The sequence below is a fragment of the Zalophus californianus genome, chromosome 4 (assembly GCF_009762305.2).
Source record: "Zalophus californianus isolate mZalCal1 chromosome 4, mZalCal1.pri.v2, whole genome shotgun sequence".
NCBI classification, from domain to species: Eukaryota; Metazoa; Chordata; class Mammalia; order Carnivora; family Otariidae; genus Zalophus; species Zalophus californianus.
This window is the reverse complement of record NC_045598.1, coordinates 24,366,444-24,393,480: the sequence shown is the minus strand read 5'-3', so window position 1 is coordinate 24,393,480 and position 27,037 is coordinate 24,366,444. Positions and strand designations below refer to the sequence as shown.

Genomic DNA, 27,037 nt, shown 5'->3' with positions numbered 1-27,037 from the left:
CAGAGCTGGAAAAAGTTCAGACATCCCCTCATCCCATCTTTCACCCCAATTCAGGGTGACTTATTTTCCATCTTCTGAACCCCCATTCCTCCCTCCCAAGGAAGAGGAGATAGGAGTGGGGAGCTGAGAGATGTACAATCTTCATCAACACAGAGTCATTTATTGAGCTCCCGATGTGTGCCAGGCACCAAGGAGGAGCACACAGAGGTATTAGATAAGGTCCCAGCCTTCAAGGAGCTTCTTGATGGCTAGGGGAAAGGAAAAGGGGGTGGGCAGAAGCTGGTGTCAATCACAGGCGTCGCTCTTCTCTCTGGTGGTCTTGGGAAGTAGAACGGCCCGCAAAGGGACGACTTGAACAGGTGCCCAAGACATATATACACATACCACACATGCACAAGACACCTGTGCAAAGCCCACACAACTATTGAACCCCCGTATAACACACAAGAAGTGGATGTGCCACACGTGGGTGGGATTCACACGCAGAGTCCACATGTGCATAGGCCACATGGGTATGACACAAGAACTGCATCACCCCCAGCCAGGTTGGCTAGATGGAGGGAGGGCTCCGGGCCATGGCCAGCTAGGTCTGTCAGGGCTGGGGCTGGTACTGGCCCTCTGTGGCTGTGAAGAAGTCCTCCAGCACACTGCGCAGGTAGTCAAAGGTGGGCCGTTCCTCTGGGTGCTCCTTCCAGCACAGCATCATGAGGTGGTACAGCTCCTCGGGACAGTTGTCAGGTCGCACCATGCGGTAGCCTCGCTCCAGGTTCTGAATCACCTCAGGATTGGTCATCCCTAGAAGTTGATGGGAGAAACAATATCAAGACTCCAGGCTTTAGACACCCACGGCAGGGGTGATGTTCAGAATATTTAACTGGCACAGTGTGAGCACCAATCCAAAATGATCTCGGTCTGCACCAATAATAAGACCATATGCTTCAGGTACCCGCCAAATCTCAGTCACGCCACTTGGAGTGTCGGCTGTGGCTTAAGCACCCAATAACATGTACATGTTGACTGTGAGACCTTGGGTGAGCCATCTCCCCTCTTTGAGCCTCAGTTTCCTCATCTGGGAAATGGACCTAAGAGTAGCTCCTACCTCATACAGCTGTTATGAAAATTGAATGAGAGGGTGCCTGGGTGGCTCAGTTGGTTAAGCGACTGCCTTTGGCTCAGGTCATGATCCTGGAGTTCTGGGATCGAGTCCAGCATCGGGCTCCCTGCTCAGCAGGGAGTCTGCTTCTCCCTCTGAGCCTCCCCCCTCTCATGTACTCTCTCTCTCTCATTCTTTCTCTCAAATAAAATAAATAAAATCTTTAAAAAAAATTGAATGAGACAGTGCATATAAGGCACCAAATATAGGGCCTGGAGAGGAGATGCTGCATGAAGAATATCTGTGATTATTATGATTTGGTGGGGAAAGATGGGGTGGTCAGGGCCCAGGGGCATGGGAGTCCACAGACAACACAAGGGTGAGGCTTCTCTGGCTTTGGGGCCAGGCACATGACATGCTGCATCAGGAAGCCAGATGGGCCCTGGACCCCAGCAAAGCAGACTCTGCATAAGGGAGGTTCAGCAGGCCCCTCAATGACCCAGATTAAATAATTTGGGGGCCACATCCCTTAAAACCAGGAAATTAGAGGACATGGACCAGGGAATTAAATACCCATGGCTAGAGTCAAGGATGCAAACACATAGTCTGCACCCAGCCTAAATATAGCCCACAGACATACTTTGGTTTGACCCCTGTCGTATTTTTATTTTTATTTTTATTTCTTTATTTTTAAGTGGGCTCCCCAGTGTGGGGCTTGGACTCAAGACTTTGAGATCAAGACCTCAGCTGAGATCAAGGGTTGGATGCTTAATCGACTGAGCCACCCAGGCGCCCTGCTGTGTTTTTAAATAATTTGAATCAATCATCAATATTTGGATATAGGCAAATTTTCCTAAAATTCCAAGTTTTGGCTTCCCTTGAAAAAGAAAAGATCTGGGGGAACCTGGGTGGCTCAGATGGTTAAGCGTCTGCCTTTGGCTCAGGTCATGATCTTCAGGTCCTGGGATCTAGCCCTGCATCAGGCTCCGGGCTCAGCAGGAAGTCTGCTTCTCCCTCTCCCTCTGCTTCTCTCCCCTGTTCATGCTCACTCTTTCTCTCTCTGTCTGTCTCAAATGAACATATTTTAAAAATCTTGAAAAAAAAAGGGGGGGCGCCTGGGTGGCTCAGTCGTTAAGTGTCTGCCTTCGGCTCGGGTCACGATCCCAGAGTCCTGGGATAAAGCCCTGCATCGGGCTCCCTGCTCAGCGGGAAGCCTGCTTCTCCCTCTCCCACTCCCCCTGCTTGTGTTCCCTCTCTTGCTATCTCTCTATCTGTCAGATAAATAAATAAAATCTTTAAAAAAAAAAAGAAAAGAAAAGATCTGTTTTGGGGGTCCCTATGTCTTAGTAGCAACCATCTTCTGGAGCAGATGCAAGTTCACCCAGGTCACCATTACTCCCCATTGTCTCCCTGACCCTGAAGCCATGTGTCAGTTGCCAATTATCACCATGCTTTCAATGCTTTTTTTCATCTTTTTAAAAATTAATTAGTTAATTGATTTATTGATTTATTGATTTTTAAGTGGGTTCCATGCCCAGTATGGGGCTTGAACTCATGAGCCTGAGATCAAGAGTTGCATGCTATACTACCTGAGCCAGCCAGGTGCCCCATGCTTTTTTTTCTTCTAACAGAGAAATTCTCCATGGGTCCACCTCTGTGGGCACAGTGGAGGAGCAGTAAGGATGCTTGTCAGGATAACTGCAACGTGGTTCTAGCCCCCGTGCTGCCCTTGGACTCTGTGATGGGGCCAATCCTGGGCATAGTAGTCCTTCAGGCTCTCACCTGATTCTAAGGTGCCTTTACCTTTCTAGGAGGAAAATTCTGTACATAGTGCTCTGGGGATGTGGGAAGCTTCTGCATATCCGGCCACTGTACTCTGTGACCTCTCTCCCCTTTGTGTTCCATTTCCTTTCCCCAGAATTTCCTAGCAAGTTCCTTTCAAAAAATTCCATCTGTCTTGGCTGAATTCAGGGGTAAAGGACTTTGTCTGCAGGCTAGAGGAAGGGATGGGAGAGGGTAGGAATTAGTCATTTATATGTCTCTCTCATTCTTTAGATGGAAAGTTTCAGAGGGAAGGGAAGTCAGTGTTTAGTAAGTACCTATTGGGAGTCAAGCTCTTTCACAAATAGTCTCCGTTGTTCATATCAGGAAACTGAGGCTCAGAGAGGTGAAGTCACTTGCCCAAAATGATGATTATTAATAAAACCTAGGGGCTCCTGGGTGGCTCAGTCGGTTAAGCATCTGACTCTTGATTTTGGCTCAGGTCTTAATCTCAGGGTCATGAGATCAAACCCCGAGTTGGCTCTGTGTTCAGTGGGGAGTCTGCTTGAGATTCTCTCTCTCCCTCTCCCTCACCCCTCCCCCAGCTCGCTCACTCTCTAAAATAAATAAATAAATCTTTAAAAATAATAATAAAACCTAACACTCTTGAGTGCTTAGTATGGGCCAGGTACTATTCTAACCTCATAATTTACAGATGGAGAGAGAAAGAATGATCTGATCAAACCCAAACAGAAAGTTAGCATCAGTGGCAGATCTGGTAATAAAGGCAGGCCTTTTCCCTCCTGAGCCAGATCCACTTCTACCATCCTAGGCTGCCCGAGTCAGAACTTAAGAAAAGAGCTGCGATTATTGAAGGAGGAGAGAAATCAAGACAGACATGGAAGCCAGCCCTGGGAGACATGGCACCTGACTGGGCATGCTGGAGTCCTGAGTGAATACGGAAAAAGCAGCTAGAAAGATTCAGAATTTGAACCAGGGACAGATGAAGTGAGTGGACAGACATGGATTTGCTGCTTTTCCCGAACACTCTTTCATCTTCCTGCCCTTGGCCCTGACCTGGGTAAGGGATGCGGCCGTGGGTGACAATCTCCGTCAGCAGGATCCCAAAAGACCACACGTCTGACTTGATGGTGAATGTCCCGTAGTTAATGGCTTCTGGTGCTGTCCACTTAATGGGAAACTTGGCTCCTGGAGGGAGGCAGAGTGAGGTCACCTGGGTCTGCTTGGCCAGACCCTGCAGGCCCCAGACTTCCCTTATATCATACACCTACCCTCCCTGGCTGTGTACTCGTTGTCCTCGATGAGGCGTGCTAGGCCAAAGTCTGCAATCTTGCAGCTCAGGGTGTCAGATACCAGGATGTTGGCAGCCCTCAGGTCACGATGGATATAGTTCCGTTCTTCAATGAATGCCATGCCCTCTGCAATCTGCAGACCAGGTAGGAGGTCAGCAGCCCTGGGCGAGACATCCTTATCCCACTGGGCTGTGCGCCTCTCCAGCCCCTCCCCAGTCTCCTTACTTGGGCTGCCATGTCCAAGAGTTTGTTGATGGTCAGCTTGATGCCTGCGGGGGTCTTGAGGAAATCCACCAGGCTCCCTGTGAGCAGAAGCAAAAGTTGCTCACTCAAGTTGCCCCAGCAGAAAGCTCCCAGACCCTTCTCCCCTAACTGGCTGTCTAGAAGCAGTATCTGACATGTGGAAAGAAGAATAAGGGGTGAGAATGGAGAAGTGTGCGTTCAGGGTGAAGGTACCCAGGATCTATGAAGTCTTTTCCTGGGGCCTAGGATGGAGCATGCTTGGAGAAGTCTGTAAGCTTCCTGTCACCAATGGGGTAGAGTCCAGACTCCTTAGCCAGGTGTCCAAAGCCCTGCATGGTCCATACTGTAGTTTCTTCTCTCCCCCACTCCCCCCCCCCTTTTTTTTTAAGATTTTATTTATTTGACAGAGAAAGACACAGCAAGAGAGGGAACACAAGCAGGGGGAGTGGGAGAGGGAGAAGCAAGCTTCTGCCAAGCAGGGAGCCCAATGTGGGGCTCGATCTCAGGACCCTGGGATCATGACCTGAGCCGAAGGCAGCCGCTTAACGACTGAGCCACCCAGGCGCCCCGCCCCCACTCCTGCCTCTTTCACTTCACCTACTCTAGACAATTTTGAGATTTTTTTCACATAGACCACTGGGCTCTCACTTCAAAGTCTCTTTGTCCCATCTCTGTCTGCTAAAAATTCTACTTTTCTTTCATGGCTCAGCTAGACTATTCCTCTAGGAAGCCTCTCTAGACCCTACCAGGCCTAATAAGTTGCATCATTATCTACATTCCCCGTGACATGCTGGAACTCTCCTGTGGCAAAACTCTGGTTTTCCTAGAGTTTGTGCCACATAATGAAAATGAACTTCCCCTGAAAGCAGGAGCCTTGTTTTGTCCGTCCATGTTCCCAGTGCCCAGTCCAAAGTAAGCAGTGATAAATGTGTGCTGAAGGTATTGAATAGAGTATAGAAAGAGGTGCCTGGGGGGCTGAGGGACCACGTCTGGGAGCAGAGGGTGACTAGGGGAAGACCAGGGTTGAGAGTTGCTGGAACGGAGCTAGTGACTGCTAGCCCTTCTCAAGAGATTAAAACCCTGTGTAAAGATGGCAACAACCTAAGTATCCCCACTACGGGCGCTGAATTAGTCACCAAAGATAAAAGGCTCCCCCAGACACAGCAAATATGGAGGTATGTACTGCCACCCCTACAACAGATCCATGGCAGATGCTGCTGATCAATCCCAGCACTCGTTTCCAATGAACCTCAGAATCCTCCTCAACACAGAACTCTAAGCAACTACCAACTGAAGTTGGCCCACAGGGTAAAACCTATTTGCTACTTCCAGAATCCATTAGCCAATTAAGAGCTTTTTTTCCCGGGGTGCCTGGGTGGCTCAGTCGGTTAAGTGGCTGCCTTTGGTTCAGGTCATGATCCCAGGGTCCTGGGATCGAGCCCTACATCGGGGTCCTTGCTCAGCAGAGAGCCTGCTTCTCCCTCTCCCTCTGCCTGCCTGCTGCTCCCCCTGCTTGTGCTGTCTCTCTCTCACTCTCTCTCTCTCTGTGTCAAATAAATAAAACCTTTAAAAAAAAGAGAGAGAGAGCTTTTTTCCCTTCCTGGAAGGTGGACAGATCTTATACGCCCAAAGAATCAGAGCCAGATGACAACACAAACTTACTGAGCAGTTAATATATTGCAGACACTATTCTACCTGCTCTATATACACTGACTCTTTCATCCTCACAAAGGCCCTATGAGAAAGTTACTATACCATTATTATCACCATTTTACAGATGAGGAAACCATATCACAGAGCAGTGAAGTGATTGGCCCAAGGCCACACAATCGTGAAAGCAAGATTCTAACACAGGCAGGTGATTCTAGAGCCCTTAATGACTACTCTAAATCATTTCTGGGTAAGCCCGTCCAGATTTCTGATGTTATACTCTGGGGAAATGAGCACCAGAGATGGGACAGGGACTTGGCCTGTGTCACGGCAAACTGGTGACAAAGCTGGACCTAGAAACTTTTTTTGGGGGGGAGCTAGAAACTTCTATCCACCTTTCTGGGCGCTCTCAATCAGTCCAAGGGAGGGCAAGGGGCTCACCTAGAACTGAAAAAGAGAGATTTGGGGCAGATCTGCCCTCCCAAGGGTCAAGGACAAAAGGAAGAGAGAAATAGGGCTAGAGACCCACTCATTTGAAATCAAGCATCTTGGCCCGCCTGGGTGGCTCATGGGTTAAGCATCTGCCTTGGCTCAGGTCATGATCCCAGGGTCTTGGGATCGAGCTGGGCTCCCTGCTGGGTGGGGAACCTGCTTCGGCCTCTCCCCACTGCCTGTTCTCTCTCTCTCTCTCTCTCTCGCTCTCGCTCTCGCTCTCTCTCTCTCAAACAAGTAAATAAAAACTTGAAAAATACAAGCATCCCAAGATCAAGGTAGGACTGCAGGTCAGGGAAGATGAGAAGTGAAAGCTCTTCGATTGCCTGCCACCTTAGACTGGGCTCCCAGACAGGCAGACATCACACCCTCTTCCCGTCTCTAGTGATGAGTCTTTAGGGACCCAGGAAAACGAGAAGCCCTCGGTGCTGAGCCAGGCGAAAAGGCAGATCTCCTCCATCTTCTATCAGGGGCAGAGGAGATGGCAGCGCCCCCCAGCAGTTGATCACAGTGACGGCACCCACCGTTCTCCATGTATTCCGTGATGATGTAGATGGGCTCCTGGGTGACCACCGCGTGGAGCCGGACCAGTCTCTGGTGTTGCAGCTGCTTCATGAGGTTGGCCTCGGCCAGGAAGGCGTCGGGGGACATGCTGCCCTGCTTCAGGCTCTTCACTGCCACCTTTGTGTGCCCCTTGTAGTACCCTGGGGCAGGGAGGGATTGGGGAATCACTGGGAGCCCGAGCCCCCGGAGCCAGGTAGTTGGCCCGGATGCTGTCTCAGGAGTCTCACGACTTCAGCGGACAACTCCCCTTTCCCCCTTCCCCCGCAGTCCCGGGGGGCCTCACTCACCCATCCACACCTCCCCGAACTGGCCAGCCCCCAGCCGCTCCACCAGCTTCAGCGTCTCCCTGGGAACCTCCCACTCGTCCTCCCACCAAGGCTTCTGGGGCTTCTGGGTCTGGCAGGGGCGACTCAACCGCGTGCACAGCCCGTCCGAAGCATCTGCGAGCACAAGGGAGGGGGTTAGGGCCGTCAATACGGCGGACTCGGGTGTCCCCGTGAGTCCCCACCGGGCCAAGTCCCCGTCCAGGGGAAATGGACTGGCAGGGGATGCGTGGGGTTGTCACCCGACACTGGGCTATCGGGTACCGCACTTCGCCCACTGCGGGGAATGAAGGAGCATACTAAGATGGGGGGAGGGCACCCCTGGGAGGGACTTAGGGGAGGCAGGCTGGTAGGGCACAGGTGAAGGAGCCTCAGGAGCACGTCTGAGGGGCCCCTGCTAGGGCTCACTGGTGTAATGGCGGACCAGCTCGTGCAAGCCAGGAAAAGTGATGCGGGGAGTGATGTAGAAGCCGCCTTTGTCCAGGTTACGGATTTTGTAATGTTTCACCACCTCTCCCTGGTTCTGGTCGAAGTCCCGCACGGACAGTGAGAACGATCCTGGATGAAAGAATCGGTGAACGAATGCAGAAGAGCGGGAGGGTGGCCTCCTGCGAGGGGCGCCCCCGGCCCGCGCGCCTTCCCGGGGATCACCCGGCCCACACCTCGGCGCTGCGGCCCCGCCCCCGGCCCCGGCCCCGCCCGGCGGCTCACCCGCGGTGCTCTCGCTCTCCCGGATCAGGAAGGAGCCGTGCGTGTTCCCGGGCGCCAGGAGCTGCCGCTCAGCGTCCTTGCGGCTCAGGTTCTTGAAGAACCAGCTGCACAAGGCAGAAGGGAAGGCCGTCGACTGTGGTTCGTCAGTTCCTCCTCCATCGCCCTCAAGCATTCACCACCAGCCCTAGCACCCCACCTCTGCTCCCACCCTTCGTCCCCGGGAGTCCCCACTTACGGTTCCGGCTCCAGGCTGTTCGCTTTGACCACGAAGTTGAAGGGGATGAAGCCTTCCTCGCCCGTGGTCAGGGACTGCGCCTTCCACCACTCGCCGTTCCTGCGCGACAGAGGCCGTCGGTGGGGTCTCCTTGGACTTGGATTGGGCTGGAAACCTTCAGAGCCCCCCGTTACACCATGCCACCCCACCCTCCAGCCCAGCACTCTGGAGCCTCCTATTTTGTCCCAAGGGCCCCCGCTGCAAGCCAGTCAGGGACCGCGATACAGGGAATCCCTGCTCCCTCCCATGCTCCGGTAGGGCAAGGATGGGTGGCGGGGAGGGGGCACTCACTGCTCCAGGATCCGGAGCTGTTCACCCTTCTCGAAGCCCAAGTCTCCATCGTGAGAGGGCTCATAGCTGTACTTAGCGATAACCAGGTTATCTGGAAAGACAGAGGGCGTCAGGGAGAACCAGCCTGGACTAGGCTGGGAGCAGAGAGTTCAGGAATTACAGGGTAGCAGAGAAGACCGGGGGCAAGAGAGGCAAGGCTGGGTAGAGAGTGAATAGGGAGATGGAGGCCCACAGCCGAGGATCCATGGCCCTTAACTTTCAGGCCCTGCTGGTTGTGAGGTCACCTTGCAATGGTGAGGCTGGGGGGTTGGAGCCTTCGTAGGTAACCAGTGGATCCCGCACGTCAGAGCCATTCCACATGGGCAGCTGTGGAGTGGGGGGTGAAAGTGGGGTCAGAGAGCAAGAACCTGAGTCAGATCCTGGCTCCCTTCCCCGCTGCCCTGTTTTCACTTCTCCAGCTTGGCTGGGTCTTATCCCTGCTTTTGCCGACTACTTAGGAGAGTCCCTTCCCCTCTCTGGACCTCCTTTCCTTTCTGTTTTCCAAGGAGAAAGGGCTACTCTGTTATTCCAGTGGTGGTCCATTTCCTTCTGGCTTGTATACTCCACCCAACTCCCTCACCAAGTCCCCCGTCTTGCCTCTTACCGTGGCCTTGCTGTCCAGTGGGACTATGGGGTAATGGCAGTTCTCACATACATCGATGTTTTCCATCCAGTCATCTTCAGGGTTTGAGCTGCAGCTACAGCCCATGGTCCCTGGGGCAATGGAGAGGGGGCTGAAGGGGCTCCCCTAAGATCTACTTCCCCAACATTAGACATCCTAGGGCCTTGCCCTGGGAATTTCCGGAAGTACCTGAGATTGTCAGGCCCCCATCCCCATTCACCAGCCACAGAAAAGCTGAAATGGGTCGAGTGGGTCGGGTAAGGAGCTCCCTACTGGTGCTCTCTCTGAGCCCCGGGGCCACAAGTAAAATCACACATGGGCCCCCACTGAGCCCTAAGCCCCGCCCTCCCACCTGGGATGGGCAAACCGCCACAGATACCTTTGTTAGCCTAGTTGCCCACTTCCTGCCTCTCCCCCAACCCTCTCTTTCCTCCCATCCCCCATGTTAGAGGACTACCTACTAGAGATCACACACACTTCCCCAGGCCCTGGGGGAGCCCTAAATTTTGATCCTCCCCTACCGGAGAGGCGTGTATGCCCCACCTCCTAATTACAACTCCCCTCTCTGGCTCAGGAAGCTGAATAAGAGATTCCTGCTCCCTAATGTCAGAGATCAGGCCCCAGCCTTCCCCAGAACAAGTCTCCTTCAGAGGGTTCTTTTTTTTTTTTTTAGAGATTTTATTTATTTGACAGAGAGAGACACAGCGAGAGAGGGAACACAAGCAGGAGGAGTGGGAGAGGGAGAAGCAGACTTCCCACAGAGCAGGGAGCCGGATGCGGGGCTCCATCCCAGGACCCTGGGATTATGACCTGAGCTGAAGGCAGACGCTTAACGACAGAGTCGCCCAGGAACCCCTCCTTCAGAGGGTTCTGATTCTCACCAGCAGAAAACCCTTCAGTGTTGCTATTGGCCATAACTTTTTTATTTGTTTGTTTGCTTAAGCAGTGGAAACTTTTTGTCATATGTAAATCTGACAAACTTTTTGTCAGATGGAAATCAAGCAGAACCTCATAGATAAAGCAGGTAAAAATGGGGCTGTTCTGCCTGAAACAGAGCAGAGACGTCATTGTGAAGCCCCTAGGAGTCCTGAGATACCTCCTTCCCTAGGGCTGCTCCTCAGAACGGCTTAGAAAGCACTAGTCCTCAGTAAAATTCAATTTACCATTCAAGACCCTTTTTTTTTATGTAGGCTCCAAGCGGGGCTCAAATTCACAGTCTTGCGATCAAGCCCTGAGCCAAGATCAAGAGTCCGAAGCTTAACTGACTGAGCCACCCAAGAGCCCCATGACCCTTTAAAAAAAATTATTGGGGCACCTGGGTGGCTCAGTCTGTTGAGTGTCTTCCTTCGGCTCAGGTCATGATCTCAGGGTTCTGGGATCAAGGCCCGGGTTGGCCTCCCTGCTCATCAGGGAGTCTGCTTCTCCCTCTCGTGCTCCCTCTTAAATAAATAAATAAATAAATAAATAAATAAATAAATAAATAAATAAATAAAATCTTTAAAAATAAAAAATAATAGGGGCGCCTGGGTGGCTCAGACGGTTAAACGTCTGCCTTCGTTTCAGGTCATGATCCTGGGGTCCTGGGATCGAGCAGTGAGCCTGCTTCTCCCTCTCCCTCTGCCTGCTGCTCCCCCTGCTTGTGCTCTCTCTGTGTCAAATAAAAAAAAATAAAAATAAAAATAATGATTTATTTATTCATTCTAGAGAGAGAGAGCACATGCAGGTGGCAGAGAGAGAATCCCAAGTAGACCCCTCTGCCAAGCTCAGAGCCTGATAGGGCTCAACACCATGACCCTGAGATCACCACCAGAGCCAAAACCGAGAGCGGGACACTCAACTGACAGAGCCACCCAGGTCCTCCCCCATGACCCTTTAATATCAAGATCAAATCCACCTCCACACTCTATTCTGATACACACACACACACACACACACACACACTCACACAACCTTCATTCTGAGCTACCCCTGCCTTTCCCAAACATCCCCTACTATTTTCTTACTCCATACCTTTGCACATGTGGTTCCCCTACCATGAATGCTTTCTTGTCTGCCTACTGAGCTAACTCAACCTTTAGGGCTCAGCTCAAATATCACCTCCCCGTGAAGCCCTCCCAATACCCTGTTCCTACAACACTCTACTCAGACACAGTCGTCAGTTAGCACTGAGTGCCATGACTGGATGGATTGATGTGCCAGTCCCACTGCCTTTCCCACCCCCTTGATGAGATGGGGGGGTTCATTCAGAACAGAAGCTGTGCTTTATTTGCCTGAATGTCCCAGCAGCCAGAACTACTTGTCATTAATAAATGTTGGTATGTGTAGGGTTCATGCACAGACTCTCCCATCTACAGGGGTCTTAGAAATCACCAAGTCTAACTTCTGATTTTAGACGAGCAAACGGAGGCCCAGAGAGACCTGCTTAAAATTAAACTCACGTGGGGGCACTTGGGTGGTGCAATTGGTTGAGCGTCCAACTTTTGGTTTTGACTCAGGTCTGATCTTGGGGTTGTGAGATTGAGCCCCACCTCGGGCTCCCCACTCAGTGCAGAGTCTGCTTAAGTTTCTCTCTCCCTCTCCCTCAGCCCCTTCCACTCCCTCAAATAAATAAATCCTAAAAAAAAAAAATTAAGCTCACGCAGGGCACCTGGGTGGCTCAGTCGGTTGAGTTTCTGACTCTTGGTTTCAACTCAGGTCATGGTTTCAGGGTTGTGAGATCAAGCCCCCCTCCACTCCTCGGGCTCTGCACTCAGTGGGGAGTCTGCTTGGAATTCTCTCTCCCTCTGCCCCTCCCCTGGCTTGGGCACACTCTCTCTCTAAAAATAAATAAATAAATAAATCTTTTTTAAAAAATTAAACTCACACAACCTCTTTGGGACAGAACAAAGCTAGAGATGTTAATACATGCTGGGACCAAGCAGAAGTGGGGAGTAATGGAGATTTTGGGGTTTGCAAGACTGAAGGACACATGTCAATTACATTTCAACTAAAAAAGAAAAAAAGACTCAAGGACAAGCCTCAGAGTCAGAGACCTAAGTTCAAACCCCAGTTCTGACATTTACTATATGACTTTGCTGAAATCGTTCTTCCCAAGCTTCACTTTTCTTTTCCTGTCCAGTGGGGATCATCATCCCTTTCTCATAAGCTTACACAAATGTTAGCTTAGCTTAGGGCTTAGAAAGACTTCCATCACTGCTCATTCTGCCCTCCCAGCACCTACTTCAGAGGGTGGGAGAAGGGGATTGGTAAATAATCCTTCTTACTAGAAACTCATGTTTCTTAAACTGAGATACTCAGAACCCGTCATGGGTACCAAAAGTCATGGGTGTACATCTTCCTAGAACATGAGTGTTATCTGATCTTATTCATATAGTTAAACAAACAGATCTATTATGGAGGAACATGCAAAACGTACGTGGAATTTTAAGCCAAATCAAGAGACTTTCAAGGAAAAGGGTACACATTCACTCTCCCCTCTACTGTTAGGAGTCCTGGAATGTGGGGGAGAGACATTTGAGAAGTCCTGCTCAACCATTCATCTATGACTGCAAATGGCTTTTTTTTTTTAAGATTTTATTTATGGGGCGCCTGGGTGGCTCAGTCGGTTAAGCGCCTGACTTGATTTTGGTTCAGGTCATGATCTCAGGGTTCTGGGATCGAGCCCCGCATCAGGCTCCTTGCTCAGCAGGGAGCCAGCTTCTCTCTCTCCCTGCTGTTCCCCCGCTGCTTGTGCTCTCTCTCCCTCTCTCTCTGACAAATAAATTATTTTTTAAAGATTTTATTATTGGGAGGGGCGCCTGGGTGGCTCAGTCGTTAAGCGGCTGCCTTCGGCTCAGGTCGTGATCCCAGGGTCCTGGGATCGAGCCCCACATCGGGCTCCCTGCTCCACGGGGAAGCCTGCTTCTCCCTCTCCTACTCCCCCTGCTTCTGTTCCCTCTCTCTCTATGTCTCTATCTGTCAAAGAAATAAATAAAATCTTAAAAAAAAAGATTTTATTATTGGGGCGCCTGGGTGGCTCAGTCATTAAGCGTCTGCCTTAAATAATAAGATTTGATTATTTATTTATTTGACAAAGAGAGACCCAGAGAGAGAGGGAACACAAGCAGGGGGAGTGGGAGAGGGAGAAGCAGGCTTCCCGCTCAGCAGGGAGCCCGATGTGGGGCTTGATCCCAGGACCCTGGGACCATGACCTGAGCTGAAGGTATACGCCTAATGACTGACCACCCAGGTTCCCCTGCCAATGGCTTTTTTGAAACCTAATTCTATTATGGCTAGGAACTAATGAGCAGCAAAAGCCTCCAGAGAAGCACTGATAACCATCTGGAAGCAGCCTAAGATGAGCTGAGCTATCGAGTGAGGCCGTGAGCATCCTGTTTTTGTGACACTCAAACGGACCTTGGAAGATCACAGGTTGGTTATATTGTAGAGAGAACACCAACATTAGCTGGAGTTGGACTTAGATCTGTAAGGTCCCTTCCAGGCTGACATTCTCAGAGGCTTCAGAGAAGAGTAAGAGAGAGAGGACAAAAGCTTGAGGTTGAGGTAAGTGAAGGAGTTTGGATTCAGCAGGGAGGAGAGGCCAGTGAAGGGCCAGGAGTCTAGACTGCAAACCACAGGGCTGGAAGCTGGTACCTGGTCATTCGGGGAGGGGAGAAGGGGAAAAGAGCCCCAAGGCCTCGGGCCAGGGTCCAGGACAGCACGCAGACAAGACCTATTTCCTGGACTAAATCTGGGCCTCCCAGAGAGGACCTGACGTTCCCAAAGACTGGGGCCAGGAATGAGGAAAAAGTCAAGCTGTGTCTTGATTAAGCCAAAAGGAGCTCTAACTCCTCTGGGAAGCTGACCCCTAGTGTTTCCTCCACGGCTTGCTGTGTGGTCCTGGAGCTCTCGGGCTGCAGGGAGCAGATCCTGCCCTCTATAAAAGTGTGAACTATGGAGTGTAGGGCCTGGCAGCAAGCATGAGACCGTAGGATCTGGCAATGCCAGAGATGATTTTGGTGAGTGGCTCCCAGCTACTGGGAGCTCCATGCTCTTGGGAGGCCCCAGGATAATGTGGGAGGCCTGCAGGTTATTTCAGTATTTTAAAAAACCTAAAGGGAGGGGCGCCTGAGTGGCTCAGTCAGTTAGGCGGCTGCCTTCGGCTCAGGTCATGATCTCAGGGTCCTGGGATTGAGCCCCGCATCAGGCTCCTTGCTTGGGGGGTGGGGGGAGGATGTCTGCTTCTCCCTCTCCCTCTGCTGTTTCCCCCACTTGTCTCTCTGGCTCTCCCTCTCTCTTTCTCTCTTTCTATGTCAAATAAATAAAATCTTAAAAAAAAACAAAACAAACAAACAAACAAAAACCTAAATTGTACTGTAATTTGTTTCTTAGTTTGACGAATTATATTACTCTTTCTTCAGTGCATGCTGATTGTCTCTGATCAAAATTTAAATTAGAGAACATGAAAGTGAGTACTTAAACGAAGTAGTTTAGTAGGCAAAAACTTCAAAATCACAAGATCCCTGACCCAGGAGGGTGGGGAGTACAACAGGGGAAGGGGCCAAGGAGTCTGGGAGGGAAGAGTTTAGAAGCACTAGTGTACTTTACCAGCCTTGTTTTAAAAGATGGAGAAGCTGGGGGGCGCCTGGGTGGCTCAGTTGGTTAAGCGACTGCCTTTGGCTCAGGTCATGATCCCGGAGTCCTGGGATCGAGTCCCGCATCGGGCTCCCTGCTCAGCAGGGAGTCTGCTTCTCCCTCTGACCCTCTTCCCTCTCGCGCTCTCCATCTCTCATTCTCTCTCTCTCAAATAAATAAATAAAATCTTAAAAAACAAAAGATGGAGAAGCTGGGGGATCAGAGAGGTTACATAATTTCCCCAAGAGCACGTGAGGACTCTAGGCAGAGGCGAAACTCAAATCAGGTCCCTACTCCTTTTATCAAGGTACCCTCCTCTACTCTTCACTCCCTGGGAAGACCAAAGCGGGTGGAGGATCCTGAGAGGTCATGGAGGAAACAGGGCAGGGAGGCAGGTCTGACAGGGTGGGGAGCCACTCTTCATCAAAAATTTTATCATGGGGGGGCACCTGGGTGGCTCAGTTGGTTGAGCGACTGCCTTCGGCTCAGGTCATGATCCTGGAGTTCCGGGATCGAGTCCCGCATCGGGCTCCCTGCTCAGCGGGGAGTCTGCTTCTCCCTCTGACCCTCCCCCCTCTCATGTGCTCTCTCTCTCTCTCTCTCTCATTCTCGCTCTCTCAAATAAATAAATAAATAAAATCTTTAACAAAAATTTTATCATGGGGCGCCTGGGTGGCTCAGTCGGTTAAGTGTCTGCCTTTGGCTCAGGTCATGATCTCAGGGTTCCGGGATTGAGCGCCGTATTGGGCTCTTTGCTCAGCGGCAGGTCTGCTTCTTCCTCTCCCTCTGTGATCTCTCTCGCTCTCTCTCAAATAAATAAATAAAATCTTTAAAAAAAATTTGATCATTGTGCTGTTAACAAAGGCCTTTTTCTCCAAGGCAATTCTCCTTCCACCTAGAATGCATGCTTCTGAATGTACATTTACCTGACTGGTGAGTGCAAGACTGTGTATATGAAGGCATATGATTCAGTGAGCATCATGCTTTTGTGTGCATGCCCGTGGGTTTGTCTGAGGCTGTGTGTGCAGATGGATGTATCACAGAATGGGGGGATGTATAGTTTGCGCTTGTCCCTGTGTAATTGTGAGGTCATATATGGATACATCTATTTATACAAAATGTGGGTCTCATCCTTCTCGTCTTAGTTTGACAAAAATTACTGGGTAGCCAAAATGATCTAACCAGGTTAATAAATGAGGTCAGTAAAAAGAAAATCAAAATTAAATCTTAATATAAATGTCTCATTGTCAGGGGTACCTGGGTGGCTCAGTCAGTTTAGCGACTGACTCATTTGACTTAGGTCATGATCTTGGGGTCCTAGGATCAAGCTCCCTGCTCAGCAGGGAGTCTGCTTTTCCCTTTTCCTCTGCTCCTCTTCCCTGCTCATTCTCTCTTTCTCTCTTTCAATTAGATAAATAAAATCTATAAAAATAATAAACAAATGTCTCATTGTCTGAAAGAAAGAAAAAAAAGAAGAAAAAACAGATCCAGAGAATCCTCAGTGTTCTCAGAACCAGCAATGAGGGCGGATTCTGAGGTGAATGACAAAGGACATTCTCTTCTCCCAACTTAGGAATTCAAGGTCAATAGCAGGGATTTTGTAGATCTAGACCTCCTCTCAGGGTCTGTTATGTTCTCAGTGAAATTCAGAGCTACCCGTGGTCCACAGAGCACCTTGTGCCAATTATAAAGAGCCACCCCTCCCTGGGGTTTTACACTTGGAGAGTAGAGTGAGGGCTGGACCTCGGTCCCCACCCCTTCGTGCCCCTCAGCATAGTGCCCAATACACGCAGCGGCCCTGATCACTTGGTAGAACTGATCAAAAATCCCAGGCTACGTGCAGCTCCTGGCCTGGATCATCTGAACCCAGACCTGTTTAGGGTTCATATCACCATGAGTTCCAATTCTTGCCAATTCGTTCACCTTTATCAACTCCATAGACATTATCTCAGCTGGCTGGGCCTAGGATGTGTTGTGTCCCCTTAAAAAAAAAAAAAAAGGCAACCCTTTTCCTCCTTTAAACCCGTTTTAGATAAAAGCTATTCATTTATCTAACATTCTGTCCATAATGTGTGCCAGCTTCTTGCCCGGGTTTCTTAGCCAAGAGCAGGTAGGCTATCGCGTGGCAGACCATCATGGTGCCCTGGGCGACTTTGTGGCAAAATTGGTCGGGAATCATCTAAAACATTTTCTTGACCTTTTACTTTGGCCGAGATTTGGTTGTTAGCAAAGTTGTATATGTTCAATGAAGAGCCTTGGGTTTGGAGGTGACCCACACGGGTCCCTCGTCCCTCGTACTCAAGAATCAGGGTTGGTAGGCATGGCAAAAGATTTCTAATGGGTAAAAGAGGGATGTGTTCTGAGTTCCCTCCTTTTTCATGTGTTCCTTTGTGATATAACAACTCCTTTTTTTTTTAACCATAGAGAACAAAAAGGTAAGCTTTCTTTTCAATGCAAACAAGATGGATTTATTCTCACAAATCTGAGTGGCTTGACCATAAAACTGATTGTTAGTTAATTATCGCCAGAAAAATGGGCTACAGAGCAGTGATGCTAAAGCTGGTATTTTTGGTAGAGGCCCTCCAACTAGTAACTTGTATGTACTGCTAATCCCTTTTAGTGAGTCTGCTCCCTGTGGACTTCTGTGCACATTTTGTGACATGCGGGTTTTATCAGGATGGACGGAGCCTTACTTACAACTTGGCAAGCCATGATGCTTTGTTTAAGGTTCTGGGAGTCTGCAGGTCATGGAGTCTCAGCTCACCATATCAATGTCTGAGTGACACAAGGTCAATCCCAAGGCCTCCCAGGCACTCACTGGCAGAAGGCCTCAGAGCAGTTTACTAAACCTCTCTGTGGGCTGCCTGGGTGGCTCAGTTGGTTAGGCTTCTGCCTTAGGCTCAGGTCATGGTCCCAGGGTCCTGGGATTGAGCCCCACATCGGGCTCCCTGCTCAGCAGGGAGCCTGCTTCTCCCTCTCCCTCTACTGCTCCCCTTGTTGTGCTCCCCCCATCAAATAAATAAATAAAATCTCTTAAAAAATTATAAGAAAAAATAAAAATAAACCTCTCTGAGACTCTCTCCATTCCTTCATCTGCAAAATGGGAATTAAAGTGGGACCAGCAGGGGTACCTGGGTGACTCAGTCGGTTAAGAATCTGCCTTTGGACATGAAAAAGTGCTCAACATCGCTCGGCATCAGGGAAATCCAAATCAAAACCTCAATGAGATACCACCTCACACCCGTCAGAATGGCTAAAATTAACAAGTCAGGGAACGACAGATGTTGGCGGGGATGTGGAGAAAGGGGAACCCTCCTACACTGTTGGTGGGAATGCAAGCTGGTGCAACCGCTCTGGAAAACAGTATGGAGGTTCCTCAAACAGTTGAAATTAGAGCTACCGTTCGATCCAGCAATTGCACTACTGGGTATTTACCACAAAGATACAAATGTAGGGACCCGAAGGGGTACGTGTACCCCAATGTTTATAGCAGCAATGTCCACCATAGCCAAACTGTGGAAAGAGCCAAGATGCCCATCGACAGATGAATGGATAAAGAAGATGTGGTATATATACACAATGGAATATTATGCAGCCATCAAAAGGAATGAGATCTTGCCATTTGCAACGACGTGGATGGAACTGGAGGGTGTTATGCTGAGTGAAATAAGTCAATCAGAGAAAGACATGTATCACATGACCTCACTGATATGAGGAATTCTTAATCTCAGGAAAGAAACTGAGTGTTACTGGAGTGGTTGGGGGTGGGAGGGATGGGGTGGCTGGGTGATAAACATTGGGGAGGGTATGTGCTACGGTGAGCGCTGTGAATTGTGCAAGACTGTTGAATCACAGTTCTGTACTTCTGAAACAAATAACGCAACATATTTTAAGAAAAAAGAAAAAGAAGAAGATAACAGGAGAGGAAGAAAAGGGGAGTATGTCAGAGGGGGAGACGAACCATGAGAGATGATGGACTCTGAAAAACAAACTGAGGGTTCTAGAGGGGAGGGGGGTAGGGGGATGGGTTAGCCTGGTGATGGGTATTGAGGAGGGCACGTTCTGCATGGAGCACTGGGTGTTATGAACAAACAATGAATCATGGAACACTGCACCAAAAACTAATGATGTAATATATGGTGATTAACATAACAATAAAAAATTAAAAAAAAAAAAGAATCTGCCTTTGGCTCGGGTCTTGATTCCAGGGTCCTGGGACCGAGCCCCACATCGAGTTCTCTGTTCAGCAAGGAGTCTGCTTCTCCCTCTGCCTGCCGCTCTCTCTACCTGCACGCTCTCTCTCTTGCTCTCTCTGTCTCTCTGACAAATAAGGAAATAAAACCTTAGGAAAAAAAATAAAGTGGGACCTGCAGGTAGAGATGCTGTAGGTATTACCTGTGAGATACAGATGATCCCATAAAGTGCTTATCATGTGCTCGATACATGCTAAGAACTAAATAAATGAGAACACTGTTGACGCTTGAACAACATGGGTTTGTGCCACATGGCTCTGCTTATTTGTGGATATTTTACAGAATACTATAAATGTATTTTCTCTTCCTCATGATTTTCTTTTTCTTTTTTTTTGAAATTTTTTCTTTCTTTTTTTTAAGATTTTATTTATTTGAGAGAGAGAGAGAGAGGAACAGCATGAGAAGGGAGAGGGTCAGAGGGAGAAGCAGGCTCCGCGCCAACCCGGGAGCCCAATGTGGGACTCGATCCCAGGACTCCGGGATCATGACCCAAGCCGAAGGCAGTCGCTTAACCAACTGAGCCACCCAGGCGCCCCTCTTTCTTTTTTTGTTTAAAGATTTTCTTTTTAAGTCATCTCTACAACCAACATGGGGCTCGAACCTACAACCCTGAGATCAAGAGGCACGTGCTCTACCGACTGAGCCAGGGGCTCTGCCTTCCTTATGATTTTCTTTTTTTTTTTAATTTTTAAAAAATTTTTAAAGATTTTATTTATTCATTTGAAGATAGCAAGAGAGAGAGAGAACAAGCCAGAAGGAGGAGCAGAGGGAGAGAGAGAAGAAGACTCCCCACCGAGCAGGGAGCCCAATGCGGGGCTGGATCCCAGGACCCCGAGATCCTGAGACCATAACCTGAGCTGAAGGCAGACGCTTAACCATCTGAGCCACCCAGGCGCCCCTTCCTTATGATTTTCTTAATAACATTTTCTTTTCTCTAGCTTATTTTTAAAGATATATATTTTTCTAAGATTTTATTTATTTGACAGAGAGACAGCGAGAGAGGGGACACAAGAAGGGGGAGTGGGAGAGGGAGAACCAGGCTTCCTGCTGAGCAGGGAGCCTGATGTGGGGCTCGATCCCAGGACCCTGGGATTATGACCTGAGCCGATTATGACCTGAGACGCTTAACGACTGAGCCACCCAGGCGCCCCTTCCTTATTATTTTCTTGATAACATTTTCTTTTCTCTAGCTTATTTTAAGAATACAGTATATAAGACATATAACATACAAAATATGCGTTAACCAACTATTTATGTTATCAGTAAGGCTCTGGTCAACAGTACGCTATTAGTAAAGTTTTTTGGGGAATCAGAGTTATACGTGGATTTTTGACTGCGCTGGTAGTCAGTGCCCCTAAACTCTCACATTATTCGACGGTCAACTGTCGTTGAGTTTTTGGGCAATCAAAGTTTATATGTGGATTTTCGACTACGTGTGGTCAGAGCACAAACCCACTGTTGTTTAAAGGTCAACTCTAACTGCTATTTGAGGCTAGCAGGCGCATTTCACTGCATCAGCCTTAAACATTTTCCAGTCTAAATGCTAACATTAGCAGTTATCAATCATTTTCATTCTCCTTTGTGATTTTGGGCACTTCCACAGACCACCTTTTCACCTTTAATACCACCTTTTCACCTAATATATTTACCTAAAATGGAAACTTTGCTACCATACATAAATGGAAAACCAGTATCACCAGCCATAGATAGAAATCAGTATCCATTAAAACAAACACATAATATCATATGTAAATTCACATTCATTACCCCCTAAAATCACTCCACGCCAGAGAGGCACAAGCCTTATTTCGGGACATGCTGCAATGTGAGACAGAACTTTGGGCTTAGACCTCTGTTGGTGAGTTAGAGGAGGCACCATTTTCCTAACTGGCCAGCCTACTGACAAAAATTTAACGGGTACCTCTATGTGCCAGGCTCTGATCTAGTGCTGGGGACACAGAGGTGAGCAGATAGAGAGGTTCCTGTCCGTTGGGCCCTGCCCTCTCTGGCAGGATACTCCATGTCACAGGAGGCCATAGACCTGTCTTCAGCTCAGTGACTGGTACTGTCTGTGACTCACAACAACACTGGCAACACAAAACAGCCGTACTTGTCAGGAAGGAGCTTTGCAAAATCACCACCGCCACCCATTTACCAAGTTGACGTTTAGCTAAAATCACTAAAAATGAGGTTGATCTCCATGTAGTGACACGGGAAGACATCCTGGATATAACAGGGCAAGCAAAAAAACAAAACAAAACAAAACAAAAAAACATGGCAAGGAAGTTACAGAACAGAATGTAGCATAGAAGCCTATTTCATTTAAATGTGTATATTTAGGGATTCTTTTCAGCCAGGTTCTGTGCTAAGCCTTTATTTGCATGTTTTCATGTAATTCTCACAATAATCCTATGACGTAAAGGCTATTCTTATCCCCATTTTACACATGCAAAAACTGAGGCACAAACAGGGTGAAGCGATTTGTCTAAGGCCTCATAACAAACAAATAAGCGGCGGAGTGGCGAGTTGAAACTTGGTCTGCCTCCAGAGATGGGGCTCTTTTTTTTTTTTTTTTTTAAGATTTTATTTATTTATTTGAGAGAGAGAGAATGAGAGAGAGAGCACGAGAGGGAAGAGGGTCAGAGGGAGAAGCAGACTCCCTGCTGAGCAGGGAGCCCGATGCGGGACTCGATCCCACGACTCCAGGATCATGACCTGAGCCGAAGGCAGTCGCTTAACCAACTGAGCCACCCAGGCGCCCCAGAGATGGGGCTCTTAACCACTACACTCGGCTGCAGCCGTCCGTAGGAAAATCTGGAAAGATGCACACCAAATTGTTCACAGTGAACACATCCCAGCAGTGAGACCAGAGGGGGCTGTGTTTCTTATATTTCTTTTTATGCCTCTGTATTGTCTGGATTTTTTAAAAATTTATATATACACATATATTTTTTTTAAGATTTTATTTATCTATTCATGAGAGACAGAGAAAGAGACAGAGAGAGAGAGGCAGAGGGAGAAGCAGGCTCCCAAGGAGCAGGGAGCCCGAAGTGGGACTCGATCCCAGGACCCTGGGATCATGACCTGAGCCGAAGGCAGACGCTTAACCATCTGAGCCACCCAGGCGCCCTGTATTGTTTGGATTTTTAACGACAGGCCATGTGCTAATTTTGTAGTTGAAAAACAAAAAACAACAAGCCACCACCGACCCAGAAACTCTGCCAAGAGACACAATCATTTGAGGAGGATTCGCTGCAGAGCCTACCCTTCCGTTCCTCTCCTTGTCTCAGGAAAGGTAGGCATGGAATGAATGGGTCATCCAGGAAAAAAGGCTTCTGGGACCAAGGAAGTTTAGGAAATGCTGAGTTAGACAGAATTGATCAGGTCCCATCTCTTGGGGAGTTTTCAGAGTGCTAACAAGCTGACATTGACCAGGAAGTTAATATGGGCCAGTCTGGAGCTGAGGCCATGTTGGTTTGGCCCTAGAACCGTTCTCTTGCCAGGTGCCTCATGGAACTGGTGTTCTTTAGAACAAGCATTGGAAATGCAGCACCAGCTACTTTAAAGCCAATGCCAAAGCTTGTTGTTGGAGGCCACTTCCCTGGATGGTACCCTGGTCTTGCCTATTCCCATCCCACCCCCACCCCCAGCTCCCCTCAGCATTGATTTCACTGAACTGAGCTTGACCTTGAAGTCATCAGCCTGTGGGGGTGTGTACAGATTTGTGAGATCCAGTGTGTGTTGTGTGTGTAGAACCTGCCTCTGCTTCTGCCCATACCTGCACACGGACATTTTCTGATGATATGTCTGGTGTTTGGGATAAGATGTGTGTGTGTGTGTGTGTGTGTGTGTGTGTGTGTGTGTGTGTGTGTGTATGAAGTTATGTGTGTGGGACTCTCCTCTAAGGCAGACCCTGTGGCTCAGTCTAGAATTCTCTCACACCCACTATATACAGGAAACAAGCTCATTTGCAAAGCCACACCACAAGTGTGAGGGAATGAGCGGTCTGCTGGCCGGCCAAGGTGCTGAGTAGGTATAATTCTGGGTGTGAAAAACCTTCCCTTTGGTGCCCCATTTATAGGAGGAAGGCTGCCTAACCTCTGTTAAGCACCTACTGTGTGTCAGGTACAACCCACGGCACATCACAAAGTCCCCACACACGCATTCTGTAAGGGAGAGATTTATTTTTGCCTCCTTACGGAATTTGGAGTCTGGAGAGGTGAAGTCAATACTGTTCAAGGAAATGGCAGAATCGGCATTGTACCTGGGTCAGCCTGACCCTGAAACCTGTGTTCTTTGCCCTACATCATACCCATTAACTCTCTGGCGTTTGGTCTTGTTATGCCCTCATGGTACCCAAGAAACAGAAACTAGGGACAGTGACCTGGACTCATGTCATAAGTACTTTCCAAAATGGGCCTTTGTCCTTCCCAGAACTGTGTTGACTCTTCCAGGGAGCCTTCCAGATCACCTGAGGGAAGTCTTCTGTTCTCTGAGAACCTCATTTCATTCTCTTGCCCCATCATTTGGCCTTTACCCTTTGAGGAGAACCTCCATCCCTGAGCCATGAGGGCAATGGACCCTGAGTCATCTATCAGCAGATGCTGGATGAGAAGGGTGCAGATTCAGGGTGCAGATGAGCCCCCCTGAAGCACAGGGAGAGACAGTGTGTTCTCCGGCCCCCACAAAAGGCTGCAGGCCTTTGACTTGGAGACAAGAGAAAGGCTGGGACATGCTGACTAGGTGGAAATTGTATGTCAAGAAAAACTCCAATGGCAGAGGGTAGGGCAAGGGAAACCTGGAAAGTCTGGTTCACATGGGGATGCCCCCCGTAAACTGAAGGCTCAGAAGAAAGTGAGGGGATGGGCAGATAGCTGACGATGCCTTCCTGGGCCTCCACCTTCCTGGGGTTTGAAGCAGCAATCAGCAAGACCAGTTGGTCCTACACACGCATTGGCGGGGGGGTATGGAAGCCAGAAGAACCAAGTGGAGGGGACAACCTGTGACACTTGGCAGGGGCAGGAATGGCAACTTTCCAGATGGAAGTGCAGACGTTCCTTGCCCAGGGCCAACTGCACCCCTGTCTCGGTTAAAAATAGCCCTTCCTCTGCCCTTCCCTTTCCATTCTCTGTCCTTCAACTACCCAGCCTCCGGTCAGATACTTCCGCCCTGGAGGCCCCAACCCAGATGATAAACATGCCCTCACATATCCATCCACTTCCAACAGAAGACACTTCCACCTCTCCAGCACTGCTGGTCACTGAGCCTAAAATCACTTCTCAGGTGTCAATCTGGATGTTCTGGGTGATTCCTCTCTCTCTCAATCTCTCTCTCTCTCACTCAGAAGATTCTTGTCACTGGCGTCTGCCCCAGCAATCAGTAGGATTCCTGGGTCCCGGGACTCAAGCCTGACCATCACCCTGCCCCATGGATGGGGGGCAGTCCTAGCCTAGGCCATCACCTTCTCCCAGGGACTGGCTCTACCTCTGCCTTGCTGAGTGACTGTGGGGAGGGAGGGCTTGTCCTCTCTGGGCCTCAGGAGGTTCATCCATCATGGGATCAGGACTGGACTTGGTGATTTTTTTTTTAAAGATTTTATTTATTTATTTATTTGAGAGAGAGAGAGAGAGAGAGCACGAGTGGGGTTAGGAGGGAGGGCAGAAGCAGAGGGAGAGGGAGAAGCAGAGTCCCTGCTGATCAGGGAGCCCGATGCGGGACTCGATCCCAGGACCCTGATATCATGGCCTGAGCTGAAGGCAGACGCTTAACAGAATGAGCCACCCAGGCGCCCCTGGACTTGGGGATTTCTGAAGGCCTTTTTAATACCTGACAGTCCATGTGCCAGATTTCCAAGAAAAGGCTCCCAGCGAGGTAGGGACCGGTGGTGGTCAGTGTGGCAGGGGCCAGAACCAACGGCTACTCAGGTAAGGCTACTCCTTACCAGCAGCACTGCCTACCACCCACCTGACCTCCTGCAAGATTTTTCTCTCCCCCAGCCTGTAGGGCTGCTGAATGCCCAGGGGCCCAGCCCCATGCCCAGATGCAGCCCCCGCTGCCGGGCCTCCCACTGCAGTCCCTAGACCCCTGCTCCCAGTACTCCTTACCTGCCCAGCCCAGGAGCCCCCTGGCCCCGTTCACATGGTCCTCCTGGCCTAGCCTGGCTGCTCACACACAGTTTCAGCTCCCTTCACTGAGGTAGCCACCTCCTGTCTCAGCGCGCCCACGTCCCACCCTGACTTCCTGCCTCCTCCTGAGGGCTCTGCAGCCAACCGGGCCCCAGCAGCCCAACCACAAGCCTCCAGTACCCCAAGCTTCCTGCTGCCATAGCCCCCCACTCCTCAGCCCCTGGGGGTCCTAGATCTCTCCTGAGGAGCTGAAGAGAGGACCTTTAATGGAACCTCCCTCCTGCCCCCCAGGGTGTACCTGGATGAGAGATTCAAGGGCAGCCTTTATACCCCAGTGAGCAAGGGGCAAGCAGACATACACTCAGCTTTTGGTGAAAGACAAGTGGCACCGCCGTCACGGTCTGAAAGCTGAGTGACCCTTTCGTTACAGTCTAGAGAGGGCAAAGATAACTCCACTTCAGTCAGAGGAGAGAACACTCTCCCTGCTAAATAGTTGGTGAGCCGAACACCGTATGTTACAGTCAGATGTCAGGCTAACATGGCGGCCTAACGACAGTCATGTCATCTCAGGGCAAGGGACAGTAACTTTTTTAAAGTCAGAGGGTAGCTAACACCCTCCTTAGAGACAGAATGCTAGACAGCAAGCTGTTTAAGGAAGCAGGCAGGACAACCCCTTTGAAGCCTGTTCAAGACTACCGAGTTACAGCCCTTGCTGTGGGCAGAGGGCAGGACAACACCCACTAATTAGAGCGAGACTTCTAATTCAGGGAGAGGCGAGCCACAGCCCCTGTGAGAAATGTAGGGCCTGCCACCATCTTCTTCTTCTTCTTCTTCTTTTTTATTTATTTGACAGAGAGAGACTCAGCGAGAGAGGGAACACAAGCAGGGGGAGTGGGAGAGGGAGAAGCAGGCTTCCCGCGGAGCAGGGAGCCTGATGCGGGGGCTCGATCCCAGGACCCTGGGATCATGACCTGAGCCGAAGGCAGACGCTTAACCAACTGAGCCACCCAGGCGCCCCTGCCACCATCTTCTGCAACAGGTGAGAGACAAGACAAACACTCCTGCCCGGGCACCCAGGTGCAGGCAGCTGACTGGTAGGCCTTTCTGTTAGAGGCAGGAGACAGGAACCTAGTCACAGGCAGCAAGCAGGCCCAGAATCTCCCTTTCCCTTGGGGCCAGGCTGAGGGTGGCACCCATCATAGGCTAAGGGCCAGGTCACCAGTGTTATGAGGAACCCTGGGTGGCTTCTATGAGGCATCAGAGCTGGGCCCTGCCCACCCCCCCCACCCCACCCCCCGCCGGCCCCAGGAAAGTATGAATGTGTCACAGTTACCACCACTGGAGCCTACACTTATTGAGCAGGTTGGGGGAGGGGAGCCCACAGAGCATTGTTGGGGTTTGTGAGGTGGAAGCTGATGTTCTGTGCACCTCAGCTGCAGAGGGAAGGGGGAGACAGGAAATGGGTGGGGGGAAGAGGAAGCCTGAGCTGGAAAGTCAGACAAAGCGGGTACTAGAGAAACAAAGGCTGAGGAGAGACAATGTTAAAAACCCACAGAGTGACCCAGAGCCCTGCGCTGCCCGTCTCTGGGCCTCTGCACAGCCGTACTGCTACCACTGGTGAGGGCAAGGATGAGCAAGAGGCAGTTCGTGGGTTTTGAGTGTTGGTTTGT

The 27,037-nt window shown here is 49.9% G+C and overlaps 1 protein-coding gene across 1 annotated transcript; it reads right to left on the bottom strand.

Moving 5' to 3' along the window:
• Positions 1–144: 144 nt before the first annotated feature.
• Positions 145–25,469, bottom strand: LCK (LCK proto-oncogene, Src family tyrosine kinase). The gene is made up of 13 exons (XM_027611089.1): positions 25,347–25,469; positions 9,359–9,468; positions 9,000–9,081; positions 8,716–8,806; positions 8,386–8,484; positions 8,151–8,254; positions 7,848–7,997; positions 7,404–7,556; positions 7,077–7,256; positions 4,393–4,469; positions 4,147–4,300; positions 3,932–4,063; positions 145–795 (listed from the first exon to the last, which is right to left on the bottom strand). Exons 2-13 carry the CDS (start codon positions 9,461–9,463, stop codon positions 593–595), a joined length of 1,530 nt encoding a protein of 509 aa, XP_027466890.1. The 5' UTR covers positions 9,464–9,468; positions 25,347–25,469; the 3' UTR covers positions 145–592.
• Between the last annotated feature and the right edge of the window lie 1,568 nt (positions 25,470–27,037).

Excerpts from the sequence above, each read along its gene's own strand:
- LCK (XM_027611089.1), bottom strand. The coding sequence starts at position 9,463 with ATGGGCTGTAGCTGCAGCTCAAACCCTGAAGATGACTGGATGGAAAAC. Across the intron at positions 4,470-7,076 it reads CACGGAATACATGGAGAACG|GGAGCCTGGTGGATTTCCTC; the intron begins GTGGGTGCCGTC and ends TTCTGCTCACAG. Across the intron at positions 796-3,931 it reads CGGCCGCATCCCTTACCCAG|GGATGACCAATCCTGAGGTG; the intron begins GTCAGGGCCAAG and ends ATCAACTTCTAG.